The 21,198-nt window shown below is 38.2% G+C and overlaps 1 protein-coding gene across 3 annotated transcripts; it reads right to left on the reverse strand.

The window, feature by feature from the left end:
• Nucleotides 1-1,600: 1,600 nt before the first annotated feature.
• On the reverse strand, nucleotides 1,601-20,664 carry LOC131249162 (endo-1,4-beta-xylanase 5). 3 transcript variants are annotated; one of them, XM_058249762.1, is made up of 8 exons: nucleotides 20,511-20,664; nucleotides 20,382-20,416; nucleotides 19,313-19,469; nucleotides 13,985-14,157; nucleotides 13,798-13,899; nucleotides 12,048-12,194; nucleotides 3,874-4,512; nucleotides 1,602-2,022 (listed from the first exon to the last, which is right to left on the reverse strand). In XM_058249762.1, the coding sequence occupies exons 1-8, from the start codon at nucleotides 20,602-20,604 to the stop codon at nucleotides 1,687-1,689; spliced, it is 1,683 nt and encodes a 560-aa protein (XP_058105745.1). In that variant the 5' UTR covers nucleotides 20,605-20,664; the 3' UTR covers nucleotides 1,602-1,686. The 3 variants fall into 3 exon arrangements, with proteins under 3 accessions (XP_058105748.1, XP_058105745.1, XP_058105747.1); XM_058249765.1 differs by lacking the exon at nucleotides 12,048-12,194 and having other exon boundaries at nucleotides 1,601-2,022; XM_058249764.1 differs by lacking the exon at nucleotides 20,382-20,416 and having other exon boundaries at nucleotides 20,511-20,637.
• Between the last annotated feature and the right edge of the window lie 534 nt (nucleotides 20,665-21,198).

A 21,198-nucleotide genomic window follows, 5' to 3' on the forward strand; every position in this document is an offset into this window, starting at 1 on the left:
CTTATTTTTTGTACCTATGATTTTATTAATTATTTAGTGTAGAGAATTTATTTATTTTTTCTAAATAAATAAGTTAAAATATAAGCCAAGTATTGGTTTAGAAGTCGTGTTGTATAGCACCCAATCTATTTGGGAGAGAGATCTGTCATATCTTGTTAACTTGATTCATAAGAAATGACGTGGACTAATGAGACCCTATGTCACTTAAATTTTTTGTGCCTTCAATATTGACAATCCACACTTAATATTATATATATATGTATATATATATAATATTATACTATTATATAATATATATATATATATATATATATATATATATATATATATATATATATATATGAGGGTGGGGTTGAGTCAAGCAACCCGAGACCTCAACCGGAACCCGACCTGAGTTTTATTGAGTCAGTGTTTGTATAGTCCAAGCTAGCCGAACCCAATACATCCTACGCCAGGCCATCCCAATGCCGGATCGGTCACGTTTCGTTGAGTTGAACCCGCCCAACTTTCAGCCCTACGGATAACACCTGATCCGCTCCCATTGGGAATAGCAAATGAACAGCTTGGCTATGGTGCATGTGCGCAATGTTTTCACATACTCTCACGCCACGGTGTTATTTCACCACAATGGGTAATGGAACCCATAACCTCATGTTAAAACTCTTGTGAGTCTACCACCACGCATGAGTATAAAGACTCCCATTTGGGGAGTCGATTGGGAACTAACCCTATCACGACTTAGCAAGAGACGGACGGTTCTGACAGGAGATCCACAGGGCAACGTGGTCTATATGTTTTTATTCACCCCAGGCACGAGACGAAAAAGGAAACAGATTGGAGGCTTAAGCAGACTACACCACAAAGTGGTGATTTAACTTTTAACGGTTGAAAACTTCATGAAGCCCACCTTGATATTTATTTACCATTCAACCATTTTATAAGGTCACATGGACCTGTATGAAGTGAAAAAATAATCCAAAAGTTGTGCGGCCTAGGAAGTTTTCAACAGTAGACTTAAAATCCCCGCTACTTCCTGTGTAGTATGGTCCACTTAAGCTTTAGATCTGCCTTTATTTTGGGCTCATGCCCTAAAATGATCTTTCAAAATAAATGAACAACACATATGAAATGTATAGAGCACAATGGGCATCACAGAGCCCCTAACAAGACCGTCCATCTCTAGTTAGGTCTTGTAGGAGTAGTAACCCTAGTCCACGACCGACTCATGGAGGCACGAAAATCTGGTGCCTGAAAAATATTTTCCTAAAAAATATTCCCATTTAGGAAAATATTTTGGCAAATTTTCATCAAACTATGTAACGGCAGGAATCGTGGTCGGGAAAGTGACTTGATCATGTGCATCCATTGAGTTTATTATTTGACTTTTACTTATTTCTTCAATCCATAAATCATGTGTAATTGTTCTCAATCTTCTTTTCTTTTGTATTATTAATTGTTATACTCTCTATTGTGAATAGTGCAAATACTTATTATTGTTGATTTGTCGGGTACTGGAATAACATACAATAATTGAATAATTATTAATTTTCTTTTATTTTACCATGAATTCCATATATCCAAAAATGCCATAAGTGATGACATGGAGAGATGGCTCCAAAATAAAGAAATGTTGTAGCATTTGTTTAACAAATCATGTTAATTTATATAGGAATTAATGTACATGACCTACAATTGAATGGTAAGATGCTTAGTTTCATCGCCGCGACAAAGAGATAATGTGGAATTAGCAGTTTTATTTTCATATTGGACGGACACCATATACTCTCCTAAAAATCCATTAAAGATATAGGCACCATGATCATCTGTTTGGCCTGTTACTACTCCGGTCTCCCATTCTTGGAGAAGCTGGTCGACCACATTCCCAGCGGGGAGGTTACGCAGATTGTTGTCTGTAAGACACATCTGATAGCACCCGTTGGGATGAAGTGCTGTCCATAGCATTATTCCATTCACTGAAGGATGGGAGAATCCTTCTCTTAATACGTCTTCAAGATAAATTGCCTGTAAACAAGAAAGCCAAAGCTAGCTTAGTACCAAGCAAATGCCAAAACAATGACTGTCTCTCTCTCTCTCTTCACCAGGTCAATCTTTCCCACCAACATAGCATTTATGTGTGGAGAGTGGATTAGCAGCTAGTTTTACCCCCAACCGGGTAGGACCAAGCTTGATGTATTTTTTGAATCTGGATATTTTGTTTGCCCTAAACAGAAATTTTTTATTTTCTTGCATTGTGATTAATCCATGTCATTACTCACTATCTCAGCACTATGATATTAAATTCACACATAACGATGTAGCTTAATTAAATTGTGACAAATATGAATTTTCTATTAGCGGCAAGCAGAGAATTCATATATATATCCTTGTTGTCTATCTGTTATCCAAATCTCAAGTGGATCATTCTACCAGAAACAGTGATGAATGACCGTTTAAAAAAAAATTGTAATCTGCAAAAGTTTTGGATGAAGGTGATCTTCCTATCTTCTTTTCATCTGGTTCTTCTTGGCATTATAAATAGGTTAGGATGGGAAATAAGGATTAATTAAACCTTATGATGAGCCCTTTGGAAATTTTAATGGTGAGGTACTGAATCAATATTGCTTCCTGTGGTATGGTCCACCTGAAATTTGGGTTTCCTTAATCTTCAGGACCACATCATAAAATGAGCCGAAGAAACAGATGGACGGCGTGGATATACAACACATCACCAAGGTGGGCCCCACGGTAAGGGTAATACCCGCTACGGTGGTTATCCGGTAACACCTATTCCGCTCCCTTGTGTGTGACATCCATGCCGTGGAAGCAGCAATGTGGGTGGGACCCTGACTGTAGGGCCCACCTCGATGTATGCATAATATATCTACACCGTTCATCTGTTTTTAGCTTATTTTAGGGCACGAGACTAAAAAAAAAGAAATAAGTAAAAATTTCAGGTGGACCACATCACAGGAAACAATGGCTATTGAACATTTAAAATCTTTTGTGAGTCACAAAAGTTTTGGATAAGCTGATATTTGTTCTTTCCTTTCATCCAGGTCTGTGTTACCTTAAACATTACAGTGAACCTCAGGAAGTTTTTAACGGTGGGCGTTCAATCAACACTGTTTTCCAGTGGCGTGATCCAGCTGACCTTTTGATCTACTTCATTTTTGGTCTCACATCCTGAAATGATCTGGAAAAATGAATGGACGGCGTGGATAAATCACATACATCATGGTGGGTCCCATAGAGCTTTGACATCAGCTAGCTGGCTGGTGTTTGGTCGCCAGCCAAACCGCGTTGCTAGTTGCGCATCCGTAATGGCTAGCGTGTGAAGAAGATATATATAATCCGGACAATTCATCAGGTGGGCCACAGCTGAAATCTTACGCAAACAATCCTCACAATCCAATCAGTCCCTTTCAAACGAGCGGTCAAAAATCATTTTTTTTTCAAAGGTCAGCCTTCCATGATCCACTCGACAGATAGATTGGATGGTTAGGATTGCACAATAAAATTTTCTTGAGGCATGGCTCATCCATGATAGGACCCACCATTTGTAGTACTCTCTAGATCCATCGATCATAAAACCATGCATGCAATGTAATTGGGCTAGTGGCCCACATCAGCTTGAAAGTGTACTGGGCTAGGGCTTGGACTGTAGATCCAGCCCATAAGCCGGGCCCGGTTGAATTCAGGCAATGAGCCAGAATGTGTAGGTTCAAGGTTGTCTAGAGCATGGATTTAAGACTTCGACAACTCGGGCTGACTCGCTCAAGTTGGGTTGACTCAGTGAGAGTCTGACCGAGTCTGAGTCGGCTCGAACCAGTCACATCCAACTCATTACAGTCTCCACAAAGCCAAGTTACTCACCTGTGTTTCCTGATCCAATTTTTTGCTGATGTCGATCTCCGTTAGCCATATCGGAAGATTGAGTGTCGCCAATTTGTCGAGGACGGCCCGCATAAGTGGAAGATTCGGCGTCGTGAAGTGGCCTTCCAGCCCAATTCCTTCAAGTATTGCACCACCTTTCTTAAACTCTTTGAGCCTTGATACATACGTATCGACCGTCGAATTACCGTCGTCGCAAGTCTCTATAACATTGAAATCATTCATGAACAATGTGGCCTGCGGATCCGACGCCTGGGCCGTGTGGAAGAAGTCCAATGAAGCGTTTGGGCCAAGCCTTTGCTCATAGAAATCAAAGTGAAGCATTTCATTACTCACATCCCAGTGTATGAACTCTTCCTTGTATTTGCACATTAGACTTTGTATACGTGAATTAACGGCGGTTTTTAGATCATCGCTGCTGAGATTACGGACCCATGCAGGTGTGTAGATTGGGTCCTCCCAGAAGATGTTGTGGCCCCTTGTGATGATTTTATTAGCCCTGGTGAAACTCAGCATCTGGTCTGCTAGACTGTAGTTGAGTTTGCCTGGGTCTGGTTCGGTCGCATACCATTTGAGTTCGTTTTCGAACACTGCAGCGTTGAATCGCTTAACAAACCAATTCTGTAGAATGATGTGAACCATATATCAGGATAATCTTCTCATTTGGTGGACAACATGTATGTGAGAAAATTGAATGGCTAAAAATTTGACCTTCGGCATGTACAAGGTCCACCTTATTAGTTAAGCAGCGTGATTTATGAGAGTTTATGTTCATATAAGATGTGTTTATATCCGTTTTGAGCACACGTACGTGGACCAATGAGATGCTATCATGTGTCAACATTATATACTAAATAATAGACGAAATCCTATTCACGCCATCCATCATTGTTTACATTGAACTAGTGCGTCCAGATCAAATGGTTAAAAAATATCACATGGCAGCCGCGCTACATGTGGTGCCGATCAACTTTAAAATGAGGAAGTAAAGATATACATATGAGAGAAAATATTAAATGTTAAAATTCTATTAAAAAAAAAAATACTCTCACAAAAAGTAAGAATATCATTAAAGTAACTCTTTCTATTAGTATCAAATGCCAGAATTCAATTGAAGGAGGTTTTTATCTAGTATTAAATTTTAGAACTTCGCCAAAAGTAACATAGATGGCAAAGTCAAACAGTGTAAGGATCATAACAACTTTTTAATACAAAGTTATAGATGTAAGGATGTCAACTGACATACATGAGATTGCAGTACTTATACACGTGGCTATATACAATAGGTTACACTGATATAACTGATGTAAAAGAATTGACGAGATCTTGTAACAACCTTAAATTTTTATGCATTAAAATAACTAAAATAAATATTTAAAGATTTTACTTTTAAATAAAAAATAAGTCAATAGTTGAGTTGGCAGAGATATTCTTAATTGAGAGAGAGCTTTAGGGATTGATTCTTGGAGTAGTAATAATAGTTTTTTATCAAATATCATAAAAAAATTCAAATTCAGGATAATGTATAATGATAAGCCCTAAAAAAAAAATGGAAAAGAGATTCTAAAAAGGCTTGATCATATAAGTTCCAATTCTTATATCTTTTTAATTTTTTTTAAATTTTGTTAATTTCTTCTTGATTTATATAACAGATGGTGTGGATTATCCACACGATCATTGTATAGCTGTGTAGAGACAATTTTAACAATGTGATGCTTTATGATTTCAGATCCGTTTAGTAATATTTTAAGAATAAATTTAATGGGTGCAATCTGATTGTGTTAAGATAGATCTGAACAGGTCATTTGATCCTAAGTACAAAAGATACTTAAAATAATAATAGTTGACATAGTTGGAAAGCCATATATGATAGCATTAATTTAATACAAATTGAATTTTGGCAATTAATTGGTATCACTTAGTGTAAGACCTGTGAATTCATACTTTCCATATTGACGGCCTTTAGGTTCATTAAAAACCATTAAAGATATGGCACCATGATCATCGTTTGGCGAATCCTACCCGGTCCCATTCTGGAAATCTGTTCGAACCGAAATTCATCGGAGGTTACACGATTGCTGTCGTAACAATCTTAACTCCTCGATTGTGAGACGATACCGCCTATCATTAGGAATGCTGTCCGAAGAAACTCGCGTTTAGAAATGAAAATTCAGAAAGTCAATAAATCAAGTAAGTACACCACCTACCCCATGCCACTCACTCACACAAGTACCAGGCAATCTTTCCTTCCACAAGATCCTTTCAGTGGATTACCTATTTTACAATTTTCCGGAAGCCCACTCTTTAAATATTTTAAACGAATTTTTTCATATTTCTTATTTTATTGTAATGAAAATCATTATCTCCACTTCTTTTCAACATTTCAAACCTTCAATACCCATAACGTAGCTCATTTCTTTGACAAATTGACCACCCTCTCATTCTCATCCCCACATCGAATCTCATATCACCATTGGAAGTTGATCATAGGAGCTAAGGAGCTAAGGAAGCAGGAGAAGGCGATAGGTGGGTGATGACCGTTTATTTTTAATTGACATTTGATGGGACACTTATGTATGTTCTTTATTATGGGACCTTTGTGGGGTTCAAATCGGTTAGGATGGAAACTGTTATTAACCTTATATGAGCCCTTTGAAATTTTTGTGAGTATGTATCTTCTTCCTGTGTTATATCACCCGAATTTGGTTTCCTAAGTTGGCCTACCCTATTAAAGGCGAAACCGATGACGGCTGGATAACACAACACCCGTTGTGTCAGTTAAGTTAATAATAAATGGTATATCGTTAACTATTTGTTTTATATAATCATGTATGAGACATTGGGTGGGACCCACTGTATGGCCCACCCACTGATGCATATGATATTCCCTTCATTGTTTTTAGCTTATTTTAGGGCACGGACTAAAAAAAAGAGTAATTTCAGTTGGGAATCACGGAACCATGGCTTTGGCCATGAAATCTTTTGCAAGCCAAATTTTGGATACTAATTAGCCTTCATCCTTTTCATCATTATTATTAAGCATTAGCAGTAACTCAGAATTTTTACGGTGGGTCAAACATTAGATAATATTCTTTGCGTTAATACCTTTTGGTTACTTCATTATGGAATATACCTAAATTGGGTTGGAAGTTATTGGAGGGTGGAAAACAACATCATCATGGTTGGATTTCAATGGGCCCTACCTAGTATTTGTGTTTGTGGCATTTAAACCGCAAGTTGGCATCCGTAATGGCTAGCGTTGAGAAGTATATATAACCGACAATTCATCAGGGGGCCAGCTGGAAACTTACGAACCAAGGTCCTCACAATGGCCCCATCCTTTAGACGATCAAACTTATTTAAGGTCCCTTCGGATGATGGGCCCCAAAATTGGTTGTTTAACATTGACACAAAATTTCTTAGAGGCCAGGATTGATGCCTCCATTAGACCTTTTTGGGGTCAGAAGTTTTGGATTAATACGAAATTTGTTTTTCCTCCTCAATCCAGGTCCACGTGACCTTATCAACAGATTGGAGGAAAATAAACATTTTGGTGGGCCCCTGGTCCGTGTGACCTCATAAACAGGTTGGATGCAAATAAACATTATGGTGGGCCCCTGGTCCGTGTGACCTCTTAAATAGGTTGGGTGTAAATAAACATTTTCATGGACCCCAGGTCCACTTGACCTTATCAACAATTTGGATGGCAAATAAACATCACCGTGGGCCCCAGGTCCACGTGACCTTATGAACAGTTTGGGTGGCAATTAAACATTTCGGTGGGCCCCAAGCCCACCCCAAGTCCACATGACCTTATCAACTAGTTGGGTGGAAAACAAACATTATGGTGGGCCCCAGGTACGTGTGGCCTTATCAATAGATTGGGTGGAAAATAAACATTTCGGTGGGCTTCCATGTCTATGTGATCTTATCCACAGTTTGGGTGGAAAATAGACATTGTGGTGGGCCCCACATGGGACCCACTAATGTATGTATTGTACCCACACCTTTCATCAAGGGGACCCCCACCATGAGGTATATGATTTATCTATGCCGTCCATCCCTATGGGACCTACCATGATGCATGTGTTGCATCCCAACCGTCCAACCATTTTAAAAGCCCGTCTCACGGCTTGAGACTAAAAATGAGACAGATATAGGATCAAGTGGACCACTCAGTACAAAGGCAGTGGGGATTGAGCTTCTTCCATTAAAATACTTTTGTAGTCACAAAAGTTTGGATTGTTAGGAAATTGTTTTTTTTTCCCTAATCCAAGTTTGTGTGGCCCCATGACCAGATTGGATAGAAAATAAATGCTATGGTGGGCCTTAAGAATTTTAATGGTGGAAATCATTATCACCACTGTTATTTGGAGTGTGGTCCAGTTAATCTTTTGATATGATTCATGATATATATGAGGCCCATGTGACTAGGCCCATCTTGATGTAATTGTGGCTCGTTGTCGAGGCCCACTTTCATATATATGAGGCCCATGGGTCAAGGCCCAATAGGATGTACATAAGGCCCATTCTAATGTGATTCCCCATGGTTTATGAGTTGACCTTTATAGCAGGCTATGCATTGGGAGCAATGATGGTTTAATGTCCACATTGTAAGGATGATGTTGGTTAAATGTCTGCATTGTCACTCTCCCTAAGGCCCATTGATAGGCCCATACCTGTAGTGCGTAGGCCATCTAGGCTCATCTTTGTTTTGAGAAGAGCCCATCACCACATAACATGCTCAGTATGGATCCATAATTCATGATCATACACATCATATGTATGCTTGATATGAGAAGTGATTGATCATAGCATATGCCTTCGGGCAGATCTTTATTGGGCTCCCTGATAGGCGGAGTTGCCCTACATGAGCGCATGGTACGCACTGGATTGTTGCATGTCTGGTAGTGTGATTCATGTACTTACATTTGTGTAGTTATGATTATTGTATGCCGTAGCAACATTAGGGTCATAGCCTCCACAGATACATCGTGAGTGGCTAAATTGGATACCAAAAATATTGTTACTAAGCATCGGGGCGCCATAGATGTCTTTGGGTAAAAATTTCTAAACCCGATGGTACCAGAGGATGACTCCAACGTCGAGCTCGAGTGGATATATGAGCACACGAGGGCCGAATACCAAGAGGCCGCGTCTTCCACTGTGTCGTAGTCGGTTGGAAAGGGGTGTGGCCTTACTCGCCCAAGAGTAGGGGGCAATACTAATTTTTTTGACGTCGAATGGGTCCACTATCGACGTGCCGGATAGGTATTGGCAGACTATTGGTCGGGATAAGTGCTCACTTGGACTGTACGGCTAGGAGAGCGGCAGTGCTATTTGGAGTATACTGAACCCCGGTGATTATCCAGAATGAGAACTGTACTTATTATGATGAGGATTGGCATGCTTGAGTTGCATCTCGCATCGCATGGCCGTGTTATGGTCGATAGCATTCATATCTTGCATTGCATAGCCTTGGTACGACTGATTGCATTCATATACTCATCACCATGATTTCACATTACTCTGACCTTCCATTCTGAGCACGCTTATATTGCGCACGCACTTATATCACCCTCTAAGCTTTCTATAAGCTTATGCACGATCGATGTGTGCAAGTGACGCCAGGACGCAATCGTAGCCTCGTCAGAGTTGGAGCATGCAATTGAGCTTTTGAGTTTCTGTTATTATCATCATCTTGTATTTCTTTTTTTTATATATTGTACTTAAAGTTTTTTATCATAGTGAATTTTGTGATGGTGTTCTTGTGATTATTGTTCGTGGGTTATGCTTATACTGAATCAAAATCATGCTTGAAATCCTCCTTGTAGGATCCCAGGATCGGAACCTGGCGTATAGATGCCGGGAGCCGAGAATGGGATACTACGGAGGCTGTCGGCTCCAGATTTGGCGATCAGAAATTTTGTGAGCCCGGTTTCCGAGTTTGAGGCATGACACTTAGCGTAGAAAGTCGAGATGGGTCATTGATGCACATGTGGTTAGATCTACATAATGCGTTAAATATATAGAGGCAAAATATGCCAAGATCTAAAGAATCTCGATGATCCAATCATCCGGTGGGCCACCCCGATTAATTATTTGACATTCAATTTCAGGATTTTAAAAAGAAAATCTAAATCTTGATAATTAAATTTAATAAACATATAATTTTAATTATTTGATCATTTAGGGTTTGGTTACTTAGGATGTATATCAAAGGTGGGTTCCACCATGTAAAATAACTAGATGAATAATAATGTTGTTGATATAATTGATAAGATCTCTGAATTCAAATCAACCTAATTATCTTATGGATTCTATACTACCAGACTCAGGTGAGTAACCCAATGTGTTTCATGATTCATTGGAATTAAAATAAATTATTTGTAATGATTTGATTGATTTATGAATTGATTTGAATATTTTATTGAAATATTGTATGATACAGTAAATTATATGCTAATTTGTATCAAATTGTATGAAATTATAATTGTACATTGAATTTATTTATCAAGACAAATATATATAGCAGTTATGAAAATAATACATTCATAAATCATCTATCATTCATTGCATTTGCATAATGCATTGTCGATCATAGGGGCCCTCCATAGAAGAAATGTTGATCCTGGTAGAGCATTACCAAATGCGGGATATTCCAAAGCCTACCAAAATGTGGAATCTTACCCAACGGGTGGATGCGGGTTGACGACATCCAACCCAAGCAGATGAACGATCATCCCATCTGATGCATTCATACACAATTTGTATCCATATCATTGTACATACATTTTTATGTTATTTTAATTGCTATGATTATGAACCATGCTGGGATTATTTCACTCAGTCTGACCTGCTTACCTTTTTATTGATGGAAAATTTGTACAGAGGAGTCATTAGGAGATGATGTTGCGCAAGAATCAAAAGGATTTACCCCACCTGAACACGACTCATGTGGAACGTGGTTATAATTATCTGAAGATGAAGTGGCGGCATTAGACCATTTCTGATTATATGATTTATTTGCTAAAATAGTTTAATTAGCTTATAACGCATATTGGTATTAATTTTGAGATTTTAAGAAATTATTTAGAGTTATCTAATTGAAATAATGTTAGTTTGGAATAAACATATTTGTAGTATGATAATATAATAAATGAATAATTTTTAATATTTATATTATTTTAAGGGTCGTCAAGATTTATATATGTCTAGTTGATTAGTGCTAAGTGTTATGTATGTATGATTGGAGTTGGAGTGAAACTTAAACTGAATATAATTATCACATCTAATTAAACTGATTAAGAAATTAAGTTAATACACTTTATGTACGAGTTACGAACAAAAACTTGGATATAAGGGTGCACACTCTTTACTCGAATTTCGGAGCGTGACAGATCCCTCGAACCAATAGTTTCATGATGAATCTGGATCTTCTATTTGCCACAGTCAAGAAAATCTTACTTTCCTGCGGTGTGATTAGTCTACATCATTATTTTCATGTGCTGTGATTAGTCAACATCATTATTGACATTGTTGGCGTTGCTGCATTAAATGCACTGGGCGATGATGTGGTCCAATTAGATTGCAAGAAGAGGAACATGATGTCATATTGACTTATCCCATCTCAAGGTACCCTTTTCAGACAAATTGAGTAGGGTATCTACTAATCTAGACCACTGGTTGGTTGATTCACATCTTGGATGGACATACTTCAAATATTCCGAGACATATAATGGTATGTAACACTATTCCGACAAAGACCAACCATTTGATCAATGGACTTCAATATGGATGGTCATGATTGTTTACACAAAAATAGGTCCAATTCACATTTTGATACGTCTATTTTTTAGGGAAAATCGAGGATTGCTTATCATTCCAAAGAATCAATTTTGTTAGGCAATTATACCCATCCCATCGATGGCTTGGAAAAGGAATGGCTACAAAAAATATGACCATATCAAGGATATATAACCATAAGATCAGCGTAACTTTCTTATGGTAGTCCATGAAATATGTCGTGGACTTAACAGACGGTTCAGATCGGTTGATTTGACTGTCGAAATGAACCAACGCAACTAGGAGTATCCCACTGCTTAGGATTTTAGGAGAGGAATCCAAAGCTTTATAGAATTTGATTAGGAATATACCTGATAAGGCAAATTTCCTATAATGGTTTTTGCTATGGCAGAACCAAATGGGAAGTCTTTGGAGATCTGTTGGACGGTGACGATTGCTCCTGGCACTCGTTGACCACCTGCATCTGAAACGTGGACGATCACCATGCGCTTTCTTTCCTAACGAGAAGAAAAGGATTTGTGTTAGAGTGTCTCGATTAACAAATGAGCGCATGCCGAGTGAGTGACATCCGAGCCGTCAATCAGGTGGCAGGATTTGATCGGCCATCGAGTCACTACCAGAGGAAATGGGATTCCTGCTGACCCTGCCAAAGAGAAGGATATCCGTGGTGGCAAGCTCTGTGGGGCCTGCCGTGATATATGTTTTTTATATCCACGCCATCTATCATGTTTGCCAACTCATTTTAGGGCATGGACTTTGGTAAGAAGTTCCTCCGCTGGGATACTAGGGGTGGGACACAGCATGATGTTTTTGAAAATTCCATCCGGTCCATCTGTTTTTCCAGATCATTTTAGGACATGAGATCAAAAATCAAGTAGATCCAAAACTCAAGTGGGCCGTACGAGAGGAAACAGTGGAGATTCAATGACCATCGTTTAAACATTCATGTGGCCATAAAAGTTTCATATTAGGCTAAGTGTTTTCTGTTTTCACTTCATCCCAATGGGAATGAATTTATAAATAGTTTGGCTGGCGTGAAAGTACGAAGGTGGAGCCAATAAAGGTCTTAGAATAGGCAACTCTTTCTTCAGCTTTCATTCCCATGAAGTGTCCTCGAGTTTTGAATCCACCTTAGTTTTAGTCTTTTCTCCTAAAATGATTTAAAAACACATACAGACAAAATTGATTTTTCAAAAACATCATGGTGGCCCCACCTAGCATCCTAGCACAGTAATTTACTGTGAAAGGCTTTTGCTGGGAATCTGCATCCCACATGAGCCCAAAAATAAAGTAGATCCAAAGTTCAAGTGAACCACACAATAGGAAACAATGACACGGACTGCTAAAACTTTCTTATGGCCCATACGCTTATCTACTAACCAACCTGCTCATAAGGTTTTGAAGACTTGGACAAATGAAAAGCACGAATATAAGCTTGATCCAAAACAACAATACTACCAAAGAGTTTCTAACATTGTGCGCTCAATCACCATTGTTTCTAATAATCTGGTTCACTTGAGCTTTAAATCTACTTAATGAGCTAATAAAACGAATGAATGCCATGGACAAAACACATAGACATCATGGTATGCCCTTCCCACAAAGGGTCATTAGGCAATCCACTTTCCTATTAGAGATAAGATAGGTCAAAAGTATTTATTTGACTAAATAACTTTCAAACAAGCTTTGCATGGGCCCATTAATAGTGGCATATGACCCATTCAAATTCCACCTCATCAACTTAAGAGAATCGCTTTGGATAGCAATTGAAATGACTTTAGTTTGTCAAATAAAGTTCAAAAATTATTTTTTAAAATATTGATAAAAAATAAATAAAAACCATTCACTGAAGCATAAACATAAAAAAGATGCAAGTAGTTTAATAGTAGAAATAGAAAAAGAAAATTGAATTGATGGTATACCTATACCGATATGTTTATGGATTTATAGAAAACGGCATAAATGGCTTGTTGGACCGATTATAATAATTTCATTCAAGTGTGGCGGGTATTTTAATATATTTGCATTTTTGCACCAAACCAGGTGTGATCGCCTATTCGATTATCATTTAGTATAACATTTTCTTAGATGAATATTTACCCTTCTAATTCCATCATCTTGGTGCATTTTCCACTGTTGGGGCGTAAACGGTTGCAAAGAAGAGCCAGTGACCGAAATCTCGATCGAGCTCTCATCGAAACTCTGCAAAAACAACCAATATATTAACAAAAGTACTTATCATGGAATAAAATGGCCAAAAAATCGAATTTCATATAGAGCTAGTTGCCTGAAAGAAGAGAACACCGAATGTAGATGATGAGTCGGGAACGAATCCGCCTTTAAGAAATGACCAACAACCACTCTTAGCCAAGACGGTCCCGACACACTTAAATGTGGAGTTATTGGTTGAGAACCTAGCCCTTATGAGAGCTGAATCTACACCGTTGATTTTAACCCAACCTGATCAATGCCCAAAAGGTGAAATATATTTAAAAAGACTAATATTTTGAAATCCAAACTAACTATAGAATTACATGGTATTTGAAATTTCCTAGCAGAAGAAATAAGAAATGACTGTGTTTAATAAATATAGAATTTTACTTGCTATACAAATAGGCACTTCATTTTTTAATTAATCTTATTTTTCAACTAATCATGAAAATTATTATTTGATAATCATTATATTTTTATGGAATTCAAACAATCCATGCATCCAAACATGCAGTCAGATTAGTTATTATCCATAATTCATATATATTTAACAATCCTAACCTCTAAGTAATCTCAACCATTGTTTGATTTCATTTCGAACTGTCATTGAATATCCACCAATCAATCAATTATAAAGAAATCCCATTGATGTAATTTCCTTTTTGTGTAATCATTTGAGTTTTGAGTTTGAACAAAGTGTGATAAGTGGGCCCCACTGCACCCCAGAATGGAAGAATCCTAACCCTTCTTTAGGTGGTCCACGATATAGGTGGTTATAAACTTATAATAGAGAATACATCAAAGATTTAACTGATCCAACTAGTGAAAAAAAAAAAAAAACAAAAGAGGTTACAACAGATTTTTTATTTTTATTTTTAAATCATGGTCTAGAAAAAGATATATGAGCAATATCTACTATTTAGTAATGCATAAATCCGCAGACTCTAATGTGCGTTTTACACCTCATAAGACGTGGACGCCATGCAACAAATATATATATGATGCCATACCCTTGTAAATATCATCTAAACGAACAAATGGATGACTAAAGGAGTTATTTTAGCCGTCCATTTGTTTTTACATTGTGGTCAATCAGAAGACATGATCAATGTGGCCCACCTAAATGGAAAGCTTGGTTGTGTTGGCTCAGAAAATCTATGACTTACCTGAATGAGGTTGCTATAATATATCTACCCAACAAGAAGTGGTGGAGGCATCTCATGCACAAGCCTTTACGAGCCAAGGTGGCACATGATCATGACATCCAAGCCGTTCATCAGGTGCAGTCCACTGTAGATTCCCTGACACTAGAATCAAGCTAGCTGGTACACTCATTAGATGGGCCAAAATGTCAGGCTCTATCGGATGGCTTAGAAGAACCAGGCCAAAAAATAATAAAAATTAATCTTATCTGTTTTGTAAGTTGTGAGCCACCTGACGAGTGGAGTGGATCACTGACCTCATTTTCCTGGCAGGGAATCTAAGGACGGTCTGGATCTCACGCCTGTGCATGCCATGCTGGGATGAAGGAAGCGGATTGGGTGGTGACCCAAGAACACCCAGCTAGGTGGTGTTGGGCGCTGTGGGGCCCACCATGATGTACGTGTTTAGATATCCACTCCATCCATACGTTTTTTTCAGCACATTTTAGTATAAAATCCCAAAAATGAAGCAGATCTGAAGCTCAAATGGACCACACCACAGGAAACAGTGGGGATAATGACAACCACTGTTGAAACCTTGGTAGGGCCCAAATTAACGTCGATTTTCCATCCAACCTGTTAATAAGGTCACACGGACCTAGATGAATGGAAAAAACAAATAACAGATTGATCCAAAACTTCTGTGGTCCCTCAAGAAGTTTTTAATGGTGGGTGTTCAATCACCACATTTTCCTATGGTGTGGTCAAATTGAGCTATCTATCCAGTTCATTTTTTGGCTCACAACCTAAAATGATCTTGAAAAACGGATGGACGTTGTGGATTAAAAAAAAAAAAAACTGGCCCACCACCCAAATACCACCTAGCTGGTCGGTGTCAGGTCAACGGTACCAAACCCGCTTCCCGGGAGGTGTACGGATGTGAATGAAGCAAACCAATGGTCTACAGTACTCACGCGGGAGTACAAGCTGTTAATTTTAGAAGTATGTCCTTTCCACGTGGATGTGGGTCCCACAGGAGGAATGGTCCAAAAAAAGACTTGGACCGAGCGTTTGGCATGGACGAAAATTACCTAGCTATGTCACGAGGAGCAACCTTCTAGCCCTATGTTCTTGGGTCCCACTCACACAATTTACGGTGGTGGTCTCACATGTGAAAATCATCATATCCAGATGGACGGTTCGGAGTTATGCCCGTCTGATCAAGGTGGGAATTTGATACTCTGGCCGAGTGTGGTGGATGATACGCGAGCACTTAGAAATTGCAAACGGGGCGTGGGGGCAAAACCGTCCGAGTTATAGTGATCTGTTTGGATGTTCAATGAAACAAAACTTAGGCTTATTTAATTATCTGATTGTTGGCTTTGTGGGCATTAACGGGACGGCTGAAAAAGGAAAATATTCAATTATCTTATTTTAATAAACAAGTGTAGAAGAATCAACGTCTAGGATTGTATAACCAATCTGATCTTGGTAATGGTACTGAAAATGATTTGATGGTATTGATTGATGTCTTAATTTTGAAAATCAATATGTTTACCGATGATAGTTCAATGTCATCAAATGAGTCATGGAGCTTATGCGTGGAGTTGCATATTTGTGAGATTTGTTTCGATTTTAATTATGATTCCTTAGAGGCTGTATATAAGGGTGTAACCAGAATCAAAGGGTATTTTAAATATTTTTTTAAATTAAATCTTAGAATTTTTAAGGGCTTCTAGAAGGAGATTCAAGGCTTTGTTGGAATTAGATACTCTATATCTTTAGTAACTTTTACTTTCATAGTGATATATTTTGGTTTGTGCTATGGTTTATTTTCGAAAGAGTTTTTCCATGTTAAATTTGAAATATCTATGATTGTGCTTGGTTATTGTTATTGGAATACTTGATTTATCTTTGTGCGCTTTCGTGGTATCCCAATCGACAAGATTAAAAACTTCTAATTTTTTCACAACCATATATTAGTTTAGTCAATTGTGGCCCACGTGATTACTTGATTACAGGACTGACTTGATTCTTGGGATAAGTAAATCTACATGGTAGCACTTTTTAATGAATGTCTTCGATATTTTACTGGTGAGCTATTTTGGCAAATGTAGTGGCATGTGTATTAGCTGACTTGTACATGTATGTGGGCTTAGCAAAGTTAGAAATTCCCTTGCACTTAAGTATCTTATTTTATTCCTGAAAAGGACAGAATTAAGAATGTTATGATATCATTTTATGGCTGATATTATTTTATAGTTAGCCTATTTTTTAAGTTTCAAAGAAGACACACGAAATGTCAAGGCCACTTATAAATGTATCATATTCCAGTGAAGTAATATATGTGTGTGTGTGGACGGATGGATGGATGGATAGATAGAGGAATGCTCACCTACTTACATGAACACCTATGTGCATCTTTGCACACGTGTCTTAGGCACATAATTTGAACGGTCCACGTGATGCGGCACCCCTTGAAACCTCACAAGCCCAACTTTCAGCCCGATGCAAAGCTCTAGTTGGCCATGGCAAAAGGAAACAATTTCCTTAATTAATTTGCATTTCTCTTTTCTATGACCCACCAAAGTTTTATATCAGGCTAAAAGTTGGGCCCATAAAGTTGCAAGGGGTGTCACTTCACATGGACCATTCAAATTTTGTGTCTAAGACACGTATGCAAAGGTGCGCATGGGTGCTCACGTAAGAAGGTGCGAAGGTGAGCATTCCTCTGTATGTGTGTGTGTGCGTGTGCACGCGCATGTGAAAGAGAGAGAGAGAGTTACGTGTCCATTTAGATTTCTGCTCTTAACTTTTTTATATATTCCTTCCATTCTAAATCAAACAAATAAGTTATAGTTTTCACAATATAAATATTTTTATTTTAATACGAAATAAGAAAAAATTCAACTCAATATTTATCTTGGTGGAGTTGAGTGACTCAATGCATAATTAATTCAATATCTGATAACTGAGGATGAAAATCCCAAGGATTATATATATCCTAGATTTTGTTCTTGAGTAAAAATCCAAAGTGCCAAAGGATCTTTTAAGATAATGGGTTCTTGTAAAGGAAGAGGGGCCACACTTGTCAAAATCGAATATTTTCTTACCACTAGAACCATGGGTAAAACCACCATTCCATGATTTTAGCATTTTCAGTTTCAATAAGGTAGGTAATGGTCAAGAAATCCAAACCATTCATCTCATGACTGATCTGTACAGGGCCATTCCATAATGATTTGAGTTCCCTGGCAAGTCACACTCTGAATAGTCAGATGATGTGGCCTGTCCACTAGACCATCATGGATGACCACCATCCAAAAGGTGCACCAACTTGACCATCTGAGCCGTCCAATACAACATACAAAATGGATGGTTAGAAAAGGATAATCCGAGCCACCCAACTTGACCATCCAAGTCGTCCAATACATCATGGGTGACTGATGGCCAACTGCTCAATTTTAATGTGCGGGGCACAATTAATCGCTAGAAATGAATTTCCTACTACCTGTTACAGTGAGCCCACTCATCAAAAGCTTTGTTGGGCCCACCTTAAGTCTCTTTGACATTCATTCCATCCATCAATTTTCCCAACTCATGCTAAGACATCAATCCAAAAACGAAACAGATCCAAATTACCATATTAATATGCTGCACATAAGATCACACAAAAATTAGGCCCGACCACTTGTCAGGTGGACCACATAGTTTGACTCAACATACAGATGTGGTCCACATAGTGATTAGAGCAGTCTGGTTTTTTAGACCTGCCACTTTCATAGCACTGATGTCATATGCAAGTGATTTATTGGTGGGAAAGAAAATAAGGTACCACTGCTATATAAAATAACATTTTCTTTAAAAACTCATTTTTCAAGAAAGAATTGGGAGAGAAATTCAAAAAAAAAAAAAAAGCACAAAGAAATTTTTATGACTTTTTTCTAAAAACTCATTCTTAGAAAAATGTTTTCTACAAAAAAGTGAACTCTAATTAGGAAAAATATATTTTTTTTTTCTTACAAAAAAAATACTCTTCATCCAAATACTTTCCAAGCTCCCAAACAGGCCTTGAGCTCACATACATTTTGTGCCTATGGGTACCCAAATTCCCACCATCCTAATACAGATGGAGGGAATTCAACACATTTTAAAATGGAATTGGGATTTTCTCAAATCCCATTTTAAAATGTATTGGGATTCCGCCATCTTAAAACCACTTTTTTTTTTTTTTTGAAAAAATAGGAAGAAATTAAACTCACAGGAGAATGCATATTTGTTGTTGGGGGTGAGATTCTGCAAGACGTAGGCCGGCGAATACACTCTCTCGGCATGATTATCGAATCTCTGCTGAATTCGCTGATCCACATTACCCATAATCCCGCCCTCATAAAGTGGTGCCTCAGCATACTCTTTACACTGCAACAAGATTGAAAAGGGGAAGTTATTTGATACTCTGGCTGCATATAACACTTGATACTAAGCACTTAGATATTTAATAACTTCTAAAAGAATTAAGAGGAGCGAAATTTTTTAAACTCTTCCTGCGTGTGACGCTTCATATGCAGGCTACCAAAACCAGTACACAAGGTATGTACTATTAACTAAAATTAAACTGACTACATTGTGGAACTAAGCTGAGTTACAATCTAATAATAAAATTGTTTGAACAATCTTAACTTCTGAATCAGGAACTCTTTTAAAATATATAAATTAAAAAAAAAAAGTCTGATTTTCTTTATTTTTAGCTATCCAATAAATTTCTGGTAATCTATAGCTAGATAACCTAATTGGAGTAATTTTGGTTCATGATGCATCCCAAGTGAAACCCATATCTTGGACAGTTTAGTTTGAGTTACTTGGTGCGCCATGCCACATATGCTAGTTCTCATTAATTTCCAACCATCACACTGCCAGAGTATTAAAACATTTCTGAAGGCATTGTACCACAACTTGCAGTACTAAACCATCTTTTCCGACAAAATGCTACTTTTGTAAGATATTAGTACAATGGAAATGGGATACACCCCAAAATGAAGATCATCCTTCTTGAAAATCAGGTTGATTCCACTCACTAAGTAAGCCACAAATGCATCTCGATTCCAAAGGTGTGGTCCAGCTTTTTAAAGAAATGGCCCCATATTTGTCCCAGGTGATCTTCATAGTGGGGCCTACCATTTCCTTGTCACCAATATGCAGGAAAGATTGTATAGTACCACAAGTTGTAATGCCTCACCCATACATTAGATAAAGTTCTTAAAAAAAAAAAATCAAATCAAATCTCATATGTGGACCACTAATATTAGCCTAAAATGTAGATAATAGAGGTACCTCAGTATATGCAGATGAATCATACCAAGGCCCATCTGCACAAAAACACAAAATAGTAAGGAGAAAGAGAGAGAGAGAGAGAGAGAGAGAGAGAGAGAGACAGACAGAGAGAGAGAGAGAGAGCCAAACCATAGGAGGCAGGGAAACAAGGACATGTGAAGAGGCATGGACAAAGGAAGAGTCTGAAAAGAAAAACAAAGGAGGGATGTGCAGGCTCTTTCATGCTTATTCCACCCTTGTAGTTAATAACAAGGCATGCAAGAGGAGGAAATAGAAGGGGTCTATTTATGTAAGGTGGGTGGAAGATATTGAAGAGGAGAGGTTGCAAAGGACGGCTGTGATCACAAGGACAACAGGACCTCTTTTTTCCTGTGAGATTCCTCCCCCCGTGCCTCAGTCACATGTCTCACTTCTAATACTACCAAATGGGGATGGTGTGAGCATGCATGCCATGTGACAACGACTCCACTTCTGTCCGACCCAATCCTGTACTGCCCCTTTGTGGCCCACATGGTGATGATCGGAACCGTCCATGTCTTTGATGATACAATGTGAGTGCCACCCTATTGAAATTACACTGAACATCTGTTCGATGAATCTTGAATGTTGAAAAGATCATCTTTACTGGTTCAGATTAACTCAGAAAACTAAAGCTGGGGACGATTTTTGGAGAGTTCTTGTCTAACGATAGCTCATTAGTTGTAGCAAACAGGAGATAGACGGTCCCGATCATTGGAAAATCTCTGCATGTGGGTCCCAAGCTGCGACGCATGCTGGTCATTCTGCATCGCCGGATTGGCGGAATGAACTCATGTAA

This window comes from Magnolia sinica, chromosome 6, assembly GCF_029962835.1.
Source record: "Magnolia sinica isolate HGM2019 chromosome 6, MsV1, whole genome shotgun sequence".
In the NCBI taxonomy this organism is placed as follows: domain Eukaryota; kingdom Viridiplantae; phylum Streptophyta; class Magnoliopsida; order Magnoliales; family Magnoliaceae; genus Magnolia; species Magnolia sinica.